At 38.6% G+C, this 17,510-nt stretch overlaps 3 protein-coding genes across 3 annotated transcripts; 2 read left to right on the forward strand and 1 right to left on the reverse strand.

Moving 5' to 3' along the window:
- Positions 1-1,169: 1,169 nt before the first annotated feature.
- On the forward strand, positions 1,170-2,589 carry LOC142522652 (pentatricopeptide repeat-containing protein At1g11630, mitochondrial-like). The gene has a single exon (XM_075626173.1). It carries the CDS (start codon positions 1,219-1,221, stop codon positions 2,416-2,418), a length of 1,200 nt encoding a protein of 399 aa, XP_075482288.1. The 5' UTR covers positions 1,170-1,218; the 3' UTR covers positions 2,419-2,589.
- A 400-nt stretch (positions 2,590-2,989) lies between these two features.
- Positions 2,990-5,790, reverse strand: LOC142523216 (CDP-diacylglycerol--glycerol-3-phosphate 3-phosphatidyltransferase 1, chloroplastic-like). The gene is given in 9 exon segments (XM_075626898.1): positions 2,990-3,269; positions 3,350-3,408; positions 3,410-3,445; positions 3,725-3,799; positions 3,889-3,974; positions 4,431-4,482; positions 4,632-4,706; positions 4,791-4,857; positions 5,095-5,790. Coding segments are annotated over 9 exon segments (1,068 nt in total). The 5' UTR covers positions 5,610-5,790; the 3' UTR covers positions 2,990-3,166.
- Positions 5,791-7,649: 1,859 nt separating this feature from the next.
- LOC142522922 (putative serine/threonine-protein kinase PBL23) lies at positions 7,650-10,219 on the forward strand. The gene is made up of 5 exons (XM_075626516.1): positions 7,650-8,202; positions 8,500-8,681; positions 8,783-8,972; positions 9,074-9,465; positions 9,669-10,219. The coding sequence occupies exons 1-5, from the start codon at positions 8,058-8,060 to the stop codon at positions 9,900-9,902; spliced, it is 1,143 nt and encodes a 380-aa protein (XP_075482631.1). The 5' UTR covers positions 7,650-8,057; the 3' UTR covers positions 9,903-10,219.
- Positions 10,220-17,510: the final 7,291 nt, after the last annotated feature.

Genomic DNA, 17,510 nt, shown 5'->3' on the forward strand with positions numbered 1-17,510 from the left:
TCTAACCCTAAATCAAGAGTAGGTCTCTTGTAAGACGGTCTCACGAATCTTTATCTATGAGACGGGTAAACTCTATCGATATTCAGAATAAAAAATAATACTTTGGCTATGTTTGGTTTAAATGATAGGATTACAAAATGATTAACAAATAAATGATAAAAAGAATGATTGAAGTAGATAATGATAAAATAATATTATGTTTGGTATGATTATTAAGAATGAGATAAATAATAATCTTTAGATGAATTGACGAAATTGTCTTTCCATTTTTGCGGCGGTGGTGGTCGGCCAGCGGTGTGATTGTCAGTCGGAGGCGGCGGCGGATGCGGCAAGAGGAGGGGGTGGTCGGCCGCGGTGGCGGCCGGCGGGGGTCGGAAGAGGCGATCGGCGTCGGCGGCCGGCGGAGTCGGTGGCGTGCAGTGGCAGGCGACGGCGGGCGGCGGGCGACGAGAGTGGTCGGTGGGCGGTCGGTTGAGGGAAGTGGCGGTGAGTTTGGATTTAGGAGAAGGGTAAAATTGAAAAAATATGATGAATTAAAAGTAGGATAAATAATCATAAGGGGTGAGGAATGATTATTTTATCCCAGCTAATATAACCTAATCATTCATATGAGGGATCGACTTGGTGAAATAATCACTCGTACCAAACAAGAGATAAAGTGGGTTAAAAATTATAAACCCACCTTATCATCCCTACCAAACACTTCCTTAGCGTAAAAAGTAATATTTTTTCATGAATGACTCAAATAAGAGATCTATCTCACAAAATACGACCGGTGAGACCGTCTAACACAAGTTTTTGTCTTAATCAATTACAAATTGTTATTTTATTTTCTATGGTTTTTACCTATTACAGGATAATTATGTCGTAAAAATATTTTAAGTAACTTTTAAAGAGCGATTTTGACATGATTTAATATTCCCGGTTAAATTTAATATTGTGCTTAAGGGAACAGTTATATATTTTAATCCATTTGGTTTTTAGAAAAAGTAGAGAAGAAATTAAATTTATTGTCAGATAATGTTTGTGGTCTACAGAAAAATTAGAGAATAATTTTTTTAACAAAATTAAGATGAAAATTATCTGTTTTTGAAATTGAAATGACAGAAAAAAATTGGATGAAAAACAAAATTTGATAATTTAATTTTGATAAACATTTTCTATTACATAAACCCCCCGATTGCAAGTCCAGACGGCTCAGCACCCTTAAACAAACCAATGGCATTACGCTGCAATCTCCGATCGTCGAGTCTCCAAAGCTTCCGCCTTTTCTCCTCCTCGATTTTGAATCCAGATTCCAAATCGCTCCTCACAAGCAAAGAGAAATCCCGCTCCGCACTCTCACTCATCCGCTTCGAGAAAAACCCAGAACGCATTCTCGACATCTGCCGAGCCGCCGCCCTAACTCCAGAGTCGCACCTCGATCGAGTTGCCTACTCGCGAGCCATTTCGAGCCTGAAACAATCACACTATTACGAAGGCATTCGGAGCCTCATAAAGGAGTCCGTTACCCGGCCTGATTTCAAATCCGAACGCTTTGTGTCCCATTTCGTTATCTTATACGGCCAGGCGGGTCTTATCGGTGACGCTGTCAAGCTGTTCGACGAAATGCCTCAGCTGGGCGTCGGTAGAAGCGTCAAGACTTTGAACTCCCTGTTGTTTTCGTGTATTTTAGCAGGGGAATACGGCGAAATGAAGAGGGTCTTTTCAGAGTATCCTAAGAAGTATGGCTTGGCACCGACTTTGGAAACGTACAACACTGTCCTGAAGGGATTCTGCGAGTCGGGCAGTGCGAATTCATCACACTCTATCTTGGCAGAGATGGAGAGAAAGGGAATAAAACCCAACGGAACAACATTTGCCACTGTGATTGCAGGGTTTTACAAGGAGGAAAAATTTAGCGACGTGGGTAAAATGATGGAATTGATGAAGAAACATGGTGTGGCAACCAGTATCGGGATATACAATGTCAGGATTCAGAGCTTGTGTAAGCTTAAGAGATCCACGGAAGCAAAGGTGTTGCTGGACACAATCTTGGGCAGGGGAATGAAGCCAAATCGGGTGACATATAACCATTTGATTCACGGGTTTTGCGTTGAAGGAAAAATGGAAATAGCCAAGAGCTTGTTCAAGGAGATGATTGATTCAAAATTGAAGCCGGATGCCAAGTGTTATTTTACGCTGATTTATTATATGTGCCGAGGACAGGATTTTGAGAGTGCGTTAGCTATCTGTAAGGAGAGTATGTCGGAAGGTTGGGTACCAAATATGTCGACTATGAAATCTCTCGTTGATGGGTTAGCGAGCATCGAAAAGATTGATGAAGCAAGGTGGATTATTGGGCAGGTGAAGGAGAAGTTCTCGAGGAATGCTGGTGCTTGGGATGAGATTGAGGAAAACTTTACCAAAATAGAGTAGGGAGTTCTAATTTTTTCCTTTTTTTCGATTTTATTTTATTGAAAATGGTGCTTTGTTTTCTTGGTTTTGGATTTGTTCATGCTACCGCATGGACAGTGCCTAATCTAAGGTTTACAATGTAATGCAATGTTTTCAAGCGAGAAAATACATGTTATTCCTTTGCATTTTTCATATCAAGGTTTGGAACACTACCTATAGATGTTATATCCAGGACCTGTTTTCCTATTGCGGTTATTGTAGTTTGGTTCTGACGATACATTCTGTTTATTCCAGATTTTTTTTGGGAAAGATCAAGATTTTTGTATCTCAGGAATTAGGCAATAACTATTTGTTTGGGCATGCCTGCTTATGCATTTTACTAGATGTTGGTAAAGAAAATGGGGATATTTTTTTTTCCATAATAAAAATGTAAGATTTTTCACAACATATACGGAGTGTTAACATCCAAATGTAAATTGAGACTCTTTATTATTATTATTATTATTACTATTATTATTCATATTTTGAGAAAAGGGGTGGGGCATTAACCTTTGTAATACAGAAATCCCAATTGTGTATACGATACAAGTAGTAAACCAAAAAGTGATCATGAAACCTGTAATGGTCTAAAGCTCACTTTATCCGCGTCTCATAATCTGAAGATGTATCGTTCGTTTTTGCGGAGACACCAAGAAATCACACATGATAACTTGGCTCCAAAGAACATCTCAGCTGCTGTGGCGAATAATAGAGCAGCCAGGTGCACTGTTCATGTTCTGGCCTGGGGCTTCTTTACAAATTTGGTTCCATTTCTCAGATATTGTGCCCCATATGCTGCAGTTGACGCCACCGTTGTAGAAGCCACAACCCAACTGCACCAAACCAAAATAATAGGATAATTTAATCATCATTCAGAATTCCATGGAAACATGGACGATTTGATGAAAGTTACCTCAAGATGTAGATAAAAAATTGGGTTTCTTCATTCCCATATTCTGGCTGAAGAAGAGCTAGCCGCAACCAGGACCAACTGGAGCACCGTATTTAACTGTGGACGGGAAGAATATTGTTTTATAACCATAGGTTAAAATCTTGTACACAGATTTGACACCATTTACAATGATACCAATTGTGCGCCAAGCACAAATTGAGAAATGTTAAAATCTTTGACAACTTACACTAATTCCAGATTAGAAACCACAAATCAAGACACATATAATACCTTAAATAACACTCTATAACTATACCGAGGTAGGAGAAAAAGGTAATTTGCAGCCTTTTCAAGTTCTTTTTCGACGCACAAAGTGCAAAATATCATATAGTGTACCTTGCTTATCAAGAGAGGCTCAACTTTTTGGGAATGCGCCCCATCCAGGTTGAAGAAGTCATGCCAACTGTTTCTCTAATTGCGAAAAAAATGGAAAAAAAGAAGTAAGAAAGGCAAGATACTAGCTATAGCCAAACCAATGCTATGAATGACATTGGTCTCACCTCCCAGGCCAAACTGCTAGCTCTTTTATAGACCGCACCACAAACAAGAGCAAAATCACGCAGAACAACAAGTGAAACCAGTCCAGCTTCAAGTTAAGACAAATGCAAAATAAGGTACAAAATAAGGAACATGTCTCGTATTCAAATAAACTCTATCCCGATAAAAATAAATAAACAAAAAATAAACTCTATCGCAATGATTTACAGGTAGTGAATAATAGCCAAAAGGCTAGAAAACTGTTTCTTAACTATCTGGTTTTCCAGAGTAAAATAAGGCTGTACTACACTATATACCGGCTGAAACAAAATGCTGGATAATGAAGAAATTAATCCAGAACATGATAGGAAATAACACACAAACGCGCGGACGGACATAGATGCTTACTCAAACAAAGACAGGCAGATAAATAATCAACATTCATAATACTGAACAAAATTACCATGAGTAATAAAAAAAATCATGTCCTGACCCCAAGGAAAGTAAAAAACTTTGTACTATAAAAATAAGGTAGTGCAGGAATAATAACGTAAGTTTTACTCACGATGTAGGAGATCCTTATCTACCATTGCAAGCACAACACATCCGATTAGAACCTGTCAAAACGTAATCATCGCCACATATGAGCAAACAAAGTTACTAAACATATTTTTGTAACAAATATACGAAAACAGGTGCAACATGATGGAGGATTACTTGATATTGAACATATATCAATGCCATTACAAAGAAAACAGAAACAAACCTTGTCGGCCAATGGATCAAGGTAGGACCCAACTACAGAATTGATTCCCATCTTCCTAGCTATGTAACCATCGAGCTAAAAATGTAGGTAGAGACGTGAGGAGATGAGTATTGGATACATATTACAATACTGCAAAGGAACCGCAACTACCATTCATACCCAATCAGTAGCTCCAGATATAGCAAGTCCAATAAACGCATATGAATACATGTCATTTGCAATCATCCTGCAAAATAGTGCACCAATAAACACTTGATTCGGCCTAGCCAAAAGGTTAAAATAGCGCACATTAAACATTCTTTAGGGAGCCTTTTTTTTTAAGTCAATAATGTTTCACTCTGGAGTTCCCTCCAAAGCTCCCAAAAAATCACAATCAATCTCTATATACAAAGAAATAACACATATGACATAATGAAGTAAACTTTGCTGTTGGTAATATAAAATTGAAAAATTGAAAACACACCATCCAAGCAATGGACCGGAGAGCATCCGCGCGAATGAGATATAATTAGGAAGATTGAAGTAACTGCCGGTGATTACACCATGACTACCGGGAGCATCTATTGCAGACGCAATTCCAAATTTGTCGTCGGCACCCTCGGTCAACAGCTTCTGCGCATCATGAGCAGGTCGAAAACGTAAATTGTGAGGAAAAGAGGGATTCTGGAGTAAATTAAGGGCACGGAGATTAATGAAGTATGAGGCGACGTTGGGCTGGAGGAGGAGAGGGGTGGCGGATTGGGACAGCTTCCAGGGAGGATTGCAGAGGAATAGTGGCCCACCGATTGGGAATAGAAACCTAGAACGGAAGAGAAAGTGCGTATGGGAATTTTTCACGGGGGTGTAAAGCAGAAATGGAGCTGAAATCGGGGAAGGAGAGGTCAAAGAAAGGGAGAAAAAGGTTCTGAGGCGAGATGAATCGCGGGGGAAACTTGGAGATCGGAAGAATCGAGATATGAGTGATCGGAAAATGGCCATCGGCGGTGCGCACTGAGCATTGTTTGATTGAGCAGTTAGACGTCGGAGGATACGGGTTTTGCAGTTCAAACGGTGGGGTTTGGAGGAGACGGACGGACTAGGGTGACACGTGTGATGTTTCTGAGGCACGTGTTACGAGCCGCTAGCTACGGCAAATTCAGGGGAACGACTTTAGTCAAACTCAAATATATTTTGAACGGTTTATTTTTTAAAAATAAAATTTGACTAAAGTGATTCTCTAAATTTCAATTGAGATTATATTTTTAGGAAAACATAGTATATTTATATTGAAGGAAATATATCTATATATATTATTATACTATTTAATAAAGAAAAAAACTTGTGTGAGACAATTTTATATGTCGTATTTTGTGAGACCAATCTCTTATTTGAATCACCCATGAAAAATATTATTTTTTATACTAAGAGTTTTACTTTTCATTGTGAATATCGATAGGATTGACCTGTCTCACCGATAAAGATTCGTGAGAAAGTCTCACAAGATAACTGCTCTTTAAGTTTTGTTTATTTAAATAATTCAAATGTGGTTTAACCAGAGTACTAACATGTTGTTAGACATGTTAAGAATATCAAACAACGTTTTACCGAAAATGGCTAATGAATAAAAAAAACTAATTAATGAAATTAATATTAAATCTCGTCTAATTAGATTACTAAAACCTTAAACAAACCAACTTATTAGGTGAATTTGCTAATTTTTCAATTCATGTAAATACTTTAACCAAAATGTTTTGCTAAATTTCGAGGAGATAAAATAGATACTCTAACCAAAGTTTGAGTGATATAAAGTTTGTTTTTCTTGTATCAATTGTTGTAGGCTTTTACCTTTGTACGAGATTCAATAGCCTCAAAACATTTGGAGTGTGAGTTTTACATGATCGGACATAGACGCTATGATTCCAAATACATTAAAGACGTTGGATCTGATATGAATTTTCCGCCCAAACTATAAAGCGTTTCATTCTATGTTGGAAAGGCATAGGGTGGAGACCGACCAACATGTGTATCTTCCAAACACCACTTGAAAGATTTAAAAAGTTTTGAGTCCCTCGTTCTCTCACACCTCATACGTAAAATTAATTATATGTTTGAGTGAAATTATATAATAATATATTTAATTTTTTGACAAAAATTTGCGTGAGACGATCTCACGGGTCATATTTCGTGAGACAGATCTCTTATTTGGGTCGTTCATGAAAAATATTACTTTTTATGCTAAGAGTATTACTTTTTAATGTGAATATCGGTAGAGTTGACCCGTCTCACAGATAAATATTCGTGAGACCGTCTCACAAGAGACCTACTTTAATTTTTTTAAAGGGTATGTAAGAAATTTCTCGAAGAAACATTACTTTCATAAACTTAATAAATATTCAAAAAAGTTGGAACGGATTAATGGCCATAACTCATAACTCAAAACCCCCCATGTGATGAGCATTGATAATTGAGTAGGGGTCCTCCCAACACATCAAGGATTCAAGAGTCAATAAATATAGCAACTACAAATTTGATTATGTTGTGCTGTCAAAATTTAAATAACTTTTTTTTAAAAAAAATATTTACTATTCAAGATATATGAATCAAATTGACCACATTAATATTTACAATCTAATATTTGAATTCAAACAACTGAATTTTATTAAATGGGCTCCAATTCCATTCTGTTAAAGTTTGAACTTGAATTTAAACTAAAGAGTTGGTCTCTTGTGAGACGATCTCACGAATTTTTATTTGTGAGACGGTCAACCCTACTGATATTCACAATAAAAAGTAATACTCTTAGCATAAAAGTAATATTTTTTTCATAAATGAATCAAATAATAGATCCGTCTTACAAAATACGATCCGTGAAACCGTTTCACACAAATTTTTGTTCTATTTCGTATGGAATTAGGTATGACGACATATGGAGTTTGGCCGAAGATAACAGGTTCAAATTCAAAGCAAATAATATACTACGGGAAATACCATGATTTATTTCCATGCCCCCCTGGACAGCTAATAGTTTGTATATAATTTTCTTGAAAAAGATTTGAGGTGCCCCCCTCAACTTTATCCGAAAAATGCGAGCCCCAAATCTTTAAATTCGACGTGTTATCTTGTTTCCAAGATGCAGGAAAAGTAGTTGTTCCCATGATGATTGGACAAAGATATTATTTCCCATCTTCTTCATGATTGTTGTTCAATCAATTCTCAAATAAGTTTTTCAACTGCGCCTTTTAAGGCAAATCTGCCCACAGTTAATCTTCAACGATCAATTATTTCTCCCTATTTTTGCTGTTTTTCTTGGTGTGCCACCTTTGATCATCTTAAATTTTAATTCAGAAAATTTGAATCAAAGAATGAAAATTTTTATATGATATTTGGGGACGTCAGGAAGAGGGTTCTTTTTGCTGAATCGTGACTAGGGAAGGGGGGGAAGAGGAGATGAGAATTCTGTATTGTTGCAGGATTAAGAGGAGCGATACAATGAAGAAGAATTCTTTGAAAACTTCTAGAACTTCTGTTAAAGAAATTAAGGCTGATGCCGAGACATTATACACGATTGCCCGAAGTTTATCGATGAATACGGGTTAGAATCCTATAGTAATATCCATTTCTTCTGGTAAAATCTTCATGTTGCATCAGATGTATTTTTCTGTGCATGGTTTTTTTTTGTTTTGGGTTTTATCCGTTAATATTGGAAGAACCCTTTGTGTTTTTCTATATGTATAACTTCTTTTGGATTCTTTTTTTTCGCACGAAACTAGAGTTGCTTCTGATCAGAATTCATGTCATTTTGTTTTAGGTATATAGCCTCAGAAACCACGCTGAAATTCTAAAGTAATCCTTTACAGATCGAATGATATTTTGATATTGTTATGAACAGGTAACAGCAAACAGAGGATAATCGCTGAAGACATACTCAAGCATGGAAATGTGAGAGTTCCGGCTGAAGTATTTACTTTCCGAGAACTTGCTCATGCCACAGAAAATTTCGATCCCGAACTTCTAGTAGGTGAAGGAGGATTTGGGAGGGTCTACAAAGGATACCTCAAGAAAACAAATCAAGTATAAACTTAAATATTTCAGAGTCTGATCTCTCCTTTTTGCCTTTTTATTTTCAACGTTTAAAACTGGTAAATTATCTTACATGGTTAATCTGTTTCCAGGTTGTTGCTGTGAAGCAACTGGACAGAAATGGGGTTCAAGGGAACCGAGAATTCCTGTCGGAGGTCTTGACTTTAAGCCTCGTGCACCACCGGAATCTCGTGAATTTGATAGGATATTGTGCAGATGGCCGCCAACGGATATTGGTCTATGAGTACATGCATAATGGATCGTTAGAAGATCAACTTTTGGGTAGTTCTTGATTCATGATTTGTTATAGTAGCTAGTAAATTCAAAATGTCGAAATGCATCGAATTTCGTAAGTAACGGCTGCATCTTTCTCCTGGTATCAGATTTGCCACCAGATAAGGAGCCTCTGGATTGGTACACGAGAATGCAGATAGCTAAAGGTGCAGCTCAAGGACTCGAGTACTTGCATGATACGGCAAACCCTCCGATAATATACCGCGATTTCAAGGCGTCCAACATATTATTAGACAAGAACTTCTGTCCTAAGTTGTCGGATTTTGGGCTTGCTAAGTTGGGTCCAACGGGAGGGCAGGATCACGTGTCAACGAGGGTGATGGGGACGTACGGGTACTGTGCACCCGAATACGCAAAAACCGGCCAGCTGACGACCAAATCCGATGTTTACAGTTTTGGGGTGGTGTTTCTTGAGATTATTTCAGGGAGGAGAGCTATTGATAACACGAAACCACCCGAGGAGGAGAATCTAGTAGATTGGGTTAGTTTGAGTAATATTATTTATATCAGATTTATACATTAGTTAAACTAACATATGTATTGATTTATATGTATAGAGTAGATATATAGGTCTCTAGCAATCTAAATTAGGCTGTGGATCTTGCAAATCCGACCCCTAGTCCAGCATTCATCCAAAGGGTAGAATCATAATGAGGAATTTGTTTTTGAATGTGGAATTTGCAGGCAATGCCACTATTCAAGGACAGGAGGAAGTTTACATTGATGGCCGATCCATTACTTGAAGGGAAGTACCCAATGAAGGGTCTATTCCAAGCTCTCGCTGTTGCAGCAATGTGTCTGCAGGAAGAGGCCAGCACGCGGCCGCTGATTGGAGATGTCGTCACTGCGCTCGAGTATTTAGCTATTCCGACCGATATTGAAGAAGATTCAAATGCAACTGATCACATCTTAACATAAACAAATTATCCTGGAGAGAGAGGATTAATGGATGGTAAATGCAATATTCCTCGTCGTTGGTCATATGACTACTTTTGTGTTGGTAGTTTTGCTTTTCTATTTTGGAAAGATTTTCGGATATCAACAACGCAGTCAAAGGAGAGATTTGTTGAAGTTACGGTTCTTTTTGAATCTCGATCCAAGAATTAAATTAACATGGACAAAATAATATATGCATGATTTGCTAGCTTATTCGAGAATCGAACGTTTTGGACCTTTGGTGCTATCAGACCAATGAATCTATAATGTAAGTTTTTAGGTGTAATATTCATATCAAATTCCCTTGGCTAGCTAGTGTGCATGTTGAGAGGGGGATCAATCCATTGGAACAATAATGATTTATTTACATTGTTAACAAGTTTTATACGATAAATGAAGCGTGGATAACATAAAATGGAGTCTAAATAAATAACATTAGACTTTTATTTAATCTGTGTACTTTTATGCATATTTTCTAGTATTTCTAACATAGTTTTAGCCATTGAGTTAGAATTCCAGGTTCATGCATTCATGAGATACATATTAGCATTGTTAATTCCTCCCACAACTTGGAAAAACTCGCATGGACACGGATGTGATATCATGGACACTACACGATATAGGTGAATTTTTTGGAAGGTATATGCAAAGGCTAATTATATGCTCGTGTCGTCCGGGCCCAATTCACAGACTTAACAGTTGAATATCCACATTGATGCTCACTAAAACATGGGTTTGGTATTTTCCGTTTATAAATATGGAGATGAGCTCCTGTGTGGCAGAACACGGCTAACCTGCTAACCAACCTACACGACTGACCTCCCAACCAAAACACCGAAAATCATGAAAAAGAATGTTAGAAATTGGGCCGAAGAACCCCTCCAACGTTCAAGTTAAATTCCAACATAAATATATGCAGAAATTAAAGTGAATGCACCCCTGAACATGAAATCACACCAGATATTCATAGAGAAAATAAATTACCAAAAATCAAAGGAGCACTTGTTTAAGCAGATCCTAACTTCTCATGTCCTAGTCGAGAATTGAGCCCTCCCCAATTGAGTTAAGCAAATCAACCTACCGGATCTTGTTGTACGGGAGACATGGCATTCATTTTGTCCCTTGTATCCAAGTTGCCAATCACAGAGCTCGACTATGTAGTCGACCTCGAGAACATTACTGGTCTCTATCGGATGCCACTCTTTTTGTGTGCATGATGTAGACACTGGGAAAATAGTTCTCACATACATCCAAATAGTACATATATTGAAGAATTCAGTGTCCCTTTACAAAGTGGATGTCACATCAAACCTCGTTCCAAGATTGTTCAGATCTTCTCGATCACTGGAATAGGAGGTCGGCCAACTGGGAGCTCAAGTAAGTTAAGCAGCTAGGAGTTAGGAGCTCAAGTCAAATAGCTCAAAGGTAGGAGCTATGAGCTCTTTTAGTTGGCATGGGAGCTAGGCAAGGCATCAGAGTTGGGCCAAGGGAGGGTCGTCATCTCAGATGATTGTTAGTTTATTCGAGATATGTAATCCTCTGTCATTGTCGCGAATCTGAATTGAGCTGACTCGTAGAATTTTATGTGGGATCTTTCCTACGAGTATCATATATCCTATGTCATGAACCCACAAACCCTTTCTTGATCGAGGTCCCATGCGTTGTGCTGAGCTCCCAACTAAAAGAGCTCCTAGCTACTTGACTTACCTTTGAGCCCTTGCTCTTAGTTGGCCGACCTGTTAACCCAATAATTAAGAAGATCTCAATGAAAAGTGATCATGTTCTAATCTTGGAGCGAGGTTTGATGTGACCTCCATGTTGGGAAATTACCCCGAAGCGATGCCAACCACGATGATAATATAGTGTCGAAAAATTGCGGAATAAAATAATCAACAAGGACACAAAGATTTACGTGGTTCACCCAAGATAGACTACGTCCACGGAGCACTGCAACTTTTATAACCGGAAGAAATATTACAACAAGTGTATACACCAATACACTAAATATCTCACACTCCCAAACCCGAGTATACCGAGAAAATAATTTCTCTAACTCACACAAGAGAATTCTCGCACTCAAGAAAAAAATACGCTCTTTTTTTCTATGCATTCTCTTTTTATCAAAGTTAAAAGACTTTTGATTTTGGGATACTAAAAGCAAAGAAAGGAATGCTCAATTTATAACAAAATTTTTAAGCCAACTTTGAAAGAATCACGATGTGGGATTTGTTATTTTAATATTTTAATTAATGTGGGCCCACCCACATTTATTAAAATCTCACCTAACAATTCTCCCACTTGAAGACTTGATTTCAATCATGTTTTCACACCATCAGTGCAGCAGCTCAAACCTTCTCCATTTATACTTGCAGTCCGACTGAAGTTGAACACAACTTCAGTTTGTCAATGGTTACTGTCTTGGTGAGCATATCGGCTGGGTTCTTACTTCCAGGAATCTTCTCCAGCATCAAGATTCCATCTTCCAACACTGATCTGATGAAATGGTACCTAACATGTATATGCTTTGTCCTAGCATGATAAACAGGATTTTTTGCTAAATGAATACACTCTGACTGTCACAGTGTAACGTGCTATCTTCAAGCTTCTGACTCAATTCTTCCAGAAAGGATCTCAACCATATCATTTCCTTGCTAGCTTCTGTAACTGCTACATACTCAGCCTCAGTAGTCGAAAGCGCAACAATCTTTTGCAGCTTAGACACCCAGCTTACAACTGTACCACCTAATGTGAACACATATCCAATAGTACTTTTCCTGCCATCCAGGTCACCACCCATATCGGCATCGACAAAACCCTGTAAGCCCAATTTTGACCTCCTGAAGCATAAAAACAACTAGCAGTACCTTTCAAATACCTGAGAATCCACTTAACTGCTTCCCAGTGTTGCTTTCCTGGATTACTCATAAACCTGCTCACAACTCCCACTGCATGTGCTATGTCTGGTCTTGTACACACCATTGCATATATGAGGCTTCCGACAGCAGAAGCATAAGGAACCTTATTCATATAAGCATTCTCCTGCTCCGTCGATGGTGATTGTGCTTTGGTTAGTTTGAAATGACTAGCCAAAGGAGTACTAACAGATTTAGCTTCATTCATATTAAATCTGCTAACCACCTTTTTCACGTACTCTTCTTGTGATAACTTCAAGAATCCATTCACCCGGTCTCTTAAGATCCTCATTCCAAGGATTTGCTTTGCAGCAGCCAAATCCTTCATGGCAAATTCCTTTGATAAATCTTTTTTCAGTTTATCAATTTCTTCCATACAAGCTCCAGCTATCAGCATATCATCTACATATAGCAGTAGTATGATATAAGAACCGTCAAACTTTTTCACATAACAGCAATGATCAGCTTGACACCTTAGGAAACTATTATTACTCATAAATCCGTCAAACTTCTTGTACCACTTGTCTTGGAGCTTGTTTGAGACCGTACAAGCTCTTCTGAAGTTTGCACATCATTCTCTCTTTTCCCCGTACTTCAAAGCCATGTGGCTGCTTCATATAAATTTCTTCATCTAGGTAACCGTGAAGAAACGCAGTCTTTACATCCAACTGCTCCAAATGTAAGTCTTCCTTCGCCACTAGTCCAAGTACTGTCCTGATAGTGGTTAATTTAACCACCGGAGAGAAAATCTCGGTGTAATCAATTCATTACCGTTGTTGGAAGCCTTTTACAACAAGTCTTGCCTTGTACCGCTTGCTACCATCATGCTCTTCTTTTAACCGGTACAACCACTTGTTATGTAACGCCTTTTTGCCTTGCGGAAGTTTTGTCAACTCCCACGTTTGATTGGATGACAGTGAATCCATCTCATCTTCCATGGCCAACTCCCACTTGGTTGAATCATCATTTTGCATTGCCTCTTCATAGGTCTCCGGTTCACCTTTGTCTGTCAGCAAAATATGGTGAAGTGCAGGGGAGTATCTCTCAGGTGGTCTGATGGTTCTCAAAGATCTCCTGAGTTCAATCACCGGAGTTTGTGGGTCATCATCTTGTGCAGTTTCTTCTCCATCTTCCTGGTTACTGGTTTTCGATTCATTCACAGGAATATATGTCAATGGTACTTCATCAGTCTTCTTAACTTCAGGACATTCATCTCCAGCTCCAATGTCTGACTTGTCCTTGTACAGAAGGTGCTCATTAAAGATTACATCCCTGCTCCGAATGATCTTCCGATTTTGGTCATCCCAGAAACGATAACCAAACTCATTATCTCCATAACCAATAAAGAAGCACTTCTTTGATTTCGGATCAAGTTTTGTTCTGCTTGCTGAATCAATATGAACATAGGATAGACATCCAAACACTTTCAAGAAAGAAATGTTTACTTCTTTGCCGCTCCAAACCTCTTCGGGTATTTTGCAGTCAAGCGGTATCGAAGGTCCTCTGTTGATCAAATATGATGCAGTGTTAACAGCATCAGCCCAGAATGATGTTGGCAATCCAGAATGCAATCTCATGCTCCTTGCTCGTTCATTCATGGTCCTGTTCATCCTTTCAGCTACACCATTCTGTTGAGGTGTACCAGGAATGGTTTTCTCCATCTTGATCCCGTTCTGTGTACAATATTTTTTAAACTCATCATCTTCATATTCTCCACCATTGTCAGACCGTAAGCACTTCAACTTCAAGTTGGTCTCATTTTTCACCATGGCTTTCCACCTTTTAAAGGTCTCGTAAAAATCAGATTTATTTTTCAGAAAATAAACCCAAACTTTTCTACTCGAATCGTCAATGAATGTGACATAGTATCTCGAGCCTCCAAGGATGTCACAGGAGATGGTCCCCATACATCAGTATGAACCAGCTCCAACTTTGCTACTTTTGGTTCTCTACCGCCTTTTGAAAAGCTCACCTTCTTCTGCTTTCCAAGGATACAGCTTTCACATAGTTGGTGTTCAACAGTCTTTAATTCTGGTAGCTTTCCTTTTGACACCAACATCTTCATTCCCTTCTCACTCATATGTCCAAGTCTATAATGCCACAGACTTGAATTGGTTCCAGCATCCACAGCTGCTAATGTGTCTCTGCAACTGGAAGTCATATACAATGTTCCAATTTTCTTTCCTCGAGCAACAATCATGGCTCCTTTGTTCACTTTCCAGGAACCATCACCGAAAGTCACATTGTGGCCTTCATCATCGAGCTGTCCCACCGAGATCAGATTGCATGTCAATTTTGGTACATGCCTGACTTTGTTGATTTTCCAGACAGATCCATTTGACATCTTCATCCGTACATCACCCATACCAACAATTTCCAAGGGTTTTCCATCAGCCAGGAAAACTTTTCCGTAATCGCCAGCGATGTAATTATAAAATACATCGCGCTCACCAGTGGTATGAAACGAAGCTCCCGAGTCCATAACCCAAGAATCAACAGGGCTTTCCATGGATAATAGCAGAGCATCATGTACTTCCTCAGTGACAACATTGGCATTATTCTTCGTTGATCTGCAGTTCTTTTTCAGGTGACCAGTCTCACCACAGCTCCAGCACTTCATATTCTTTTCAAGGATGTTTTTGACTTTTCCATTTCTTGATTTGGATCTACAGCGCCATCGGTTGGAACTCCTTTCACCACTCCTGCCTCTTCCTCTGTTATCAAGATTTAGAGCAGATCTCGATGATGTTGCTTCACCCGAGTCTTTCCTGCGAACTTCTTCAGCAAGGATTTGATCTCTAACATCATTGAGTTGTAGTTTCCCTTTTCCAACAGAGTTGCTAGCCGCTGCCCGCATCGGTTCCCAATTGTCTGGTAAAGATGCCAGAAGAATAAGTGCCCGAACCTCATCATCAAATTTGATGTCCACCGATGTCAGCTGAGAGACGATCGTGTTGAATTCATTTATGTGTTTTGCTACCGAAGCACCTTCTCCCATCTTCAAGTTGAATAACTTCTTCATGAGATGTACTTTGTTGTTTGCTGATAGCTTCTCGTACATGTCTGACAGAATGGTCATCATCTCCTCCGTGGTTTTGGCCTCCGCCACGTTATGCGCCACATTCTTTGTTAGGGTCAGTCGTATCACACCTAACACCTGTCGGTCAAGGAGCTCCCAATCATCATCCTCCATCTTTTCCGGTTTTTTTCCTGATAGAGGTTGATGCAGCTTCTTACTGTACAGATAATCTTTTATCTGTAACCGCCAGAACGAAAAATCTGTTCCGTCGAACTTGTTGATTCCCGGTCCCGATCCATCATCTCCGGCCATCACTTCTCTAGCCTTAGCAAAAAATCTAAAAAATCTTTTCTGATGTGGAAGATCAGACAGAGCTGCAACCACAGAGCATACTCAGAATTTTTAAGAATTTTCACAATAAGACTCTGATACCAGTTGTTGGGAAATTACCCCGAAGCAATGCCAACCACGATGATAATATAGTGCCGAAAAATTGCAGAATAAAATAATCAACAAGGACACAAAGATTTACGTGGTTCACCCAAGATAGGCTACGTCCACGGAGCACTGCAACTTTTATAACCGAAAGAAATATTACAACAAGTGTATACACCAATACACTAAATATCTCACACTCCCAAACCCGAGTATACCGAGAAAATAATTTCTCTAACTCACACAAGAGAATTCCCGCACTCAAGAAAAAAATACTCTTTTTTTCTATGCACTCTCTTTTTATCAAAGCTAAAAAGCTTTTGATTTTGGGATACTAAAAGCAAACAAGGAAGTCTCAATTTATAACAAAATTCTTAAGCCAACTTTGAAAGAATCACGATGTGGGATTTGTTATTTTTAATATTTTAATTAATGTGGGCCCCACCCACATTTATTAAAATCTCAACTAACACTCCACACCGTAAAGAGAAACCAAATCCTTCAAGATCTGTAATATTTGGATGTACGTGAGAAAGATCATTCGAATGTCTACATCAAGCATACAAAACGAGCGGTTTCAAAAAGAGTTCCAAGATCGGTAAAGTTCTCGAGGTCGGCAACATAGTTGAGCTATGTGACAGGTGACTTGCTAAAAGTACAAAATGAATGTCGTATCTCCCATACAACACAATCTCATTGGTTAATTTATTTACCTCAATTGGGGATAGCTCAGTTCCCGACTTGGGGCATGAGCTCCTAAGATTTGCTAAAACAAGTGATCATTTGACTTTTGGTGTCTCTTTCTTCTTATGAATACTTGGTTTAATTTCATTTGTAGGGTGCATTCACTTTTATTTTGAGCATATATTTTGATAGCGGGAATTGGACTTGAGTGTCAGAGAGGTACACCGGATCTCACATCCAACCTCTTATCTAATGCTCTTTTTCGAGATTTTTGGTGTTTTCAAGGTGATTGGTTGGGAGGTTAGTCGTTATTAGGATAAGTGGATGTATTTAGAGGGGTGAATAAACACTTTACAAATTTTTCTTCTTAAATCTTAGTAGCAGTGATCTCAACTAATGTTAGCACCTAAAATCGAATATCGACCTTTGAAAGTTCAGAGACAATTGAAAAGATAATACGGAAATGGTCTGACCGACTTTGTGAACCAACGGTGAAAATCAATAAACCACAAGCATTAGATCGACAAAGTAAAACGTTAC

Source organism: Primulina tabacum, chromosome 13 (genome assembly GCF_025594145.1).
Source record: "Primulina tabacum isolate GXHZ01 chromosome 13, ASM2559414v2, whole genome shotgun sequence".
Classification (NCBI taxonomy): domain Eukaryota; kingdom Viridiplantae; phylum Streptophyta; class Magnoliopsida; order Lamiales; family Gesneriaceae; genus Primulina; species Primulina tabacum.

Bases quoted from the DNA above. Each gene is read 5' to 3' on its own strand.
- LOC142522652 (XM_075626173.1), top strand. From the start codon at position 1,219: ATGGCATTACGCTGCAATCTCCGATCGTCGAGTCTCCAAAGCTTCCGC.
- LOC142522922 (XM_075626516.1), top strand. From the start codon at position 8,058: ATGAGAATTCTGTATTGTTGCAGGATTAAGAGGAGCGATACAATGAAG. The intron at 8,682-8,782 runs GTATAAACTTAA...ATCTGTTTCCAG, and splicing joins ACCTCAAGAAAACAAATCAA to GTTGTTGCTGTGAAGCAACT. The intron at 8,973-9,073 runs GTAGTTCTTGAT...TCCTGGTATCAG, and splicing joins GTTAGAAGATCAACTTTTGG to ATTTGCCACCAGATAAGGAG.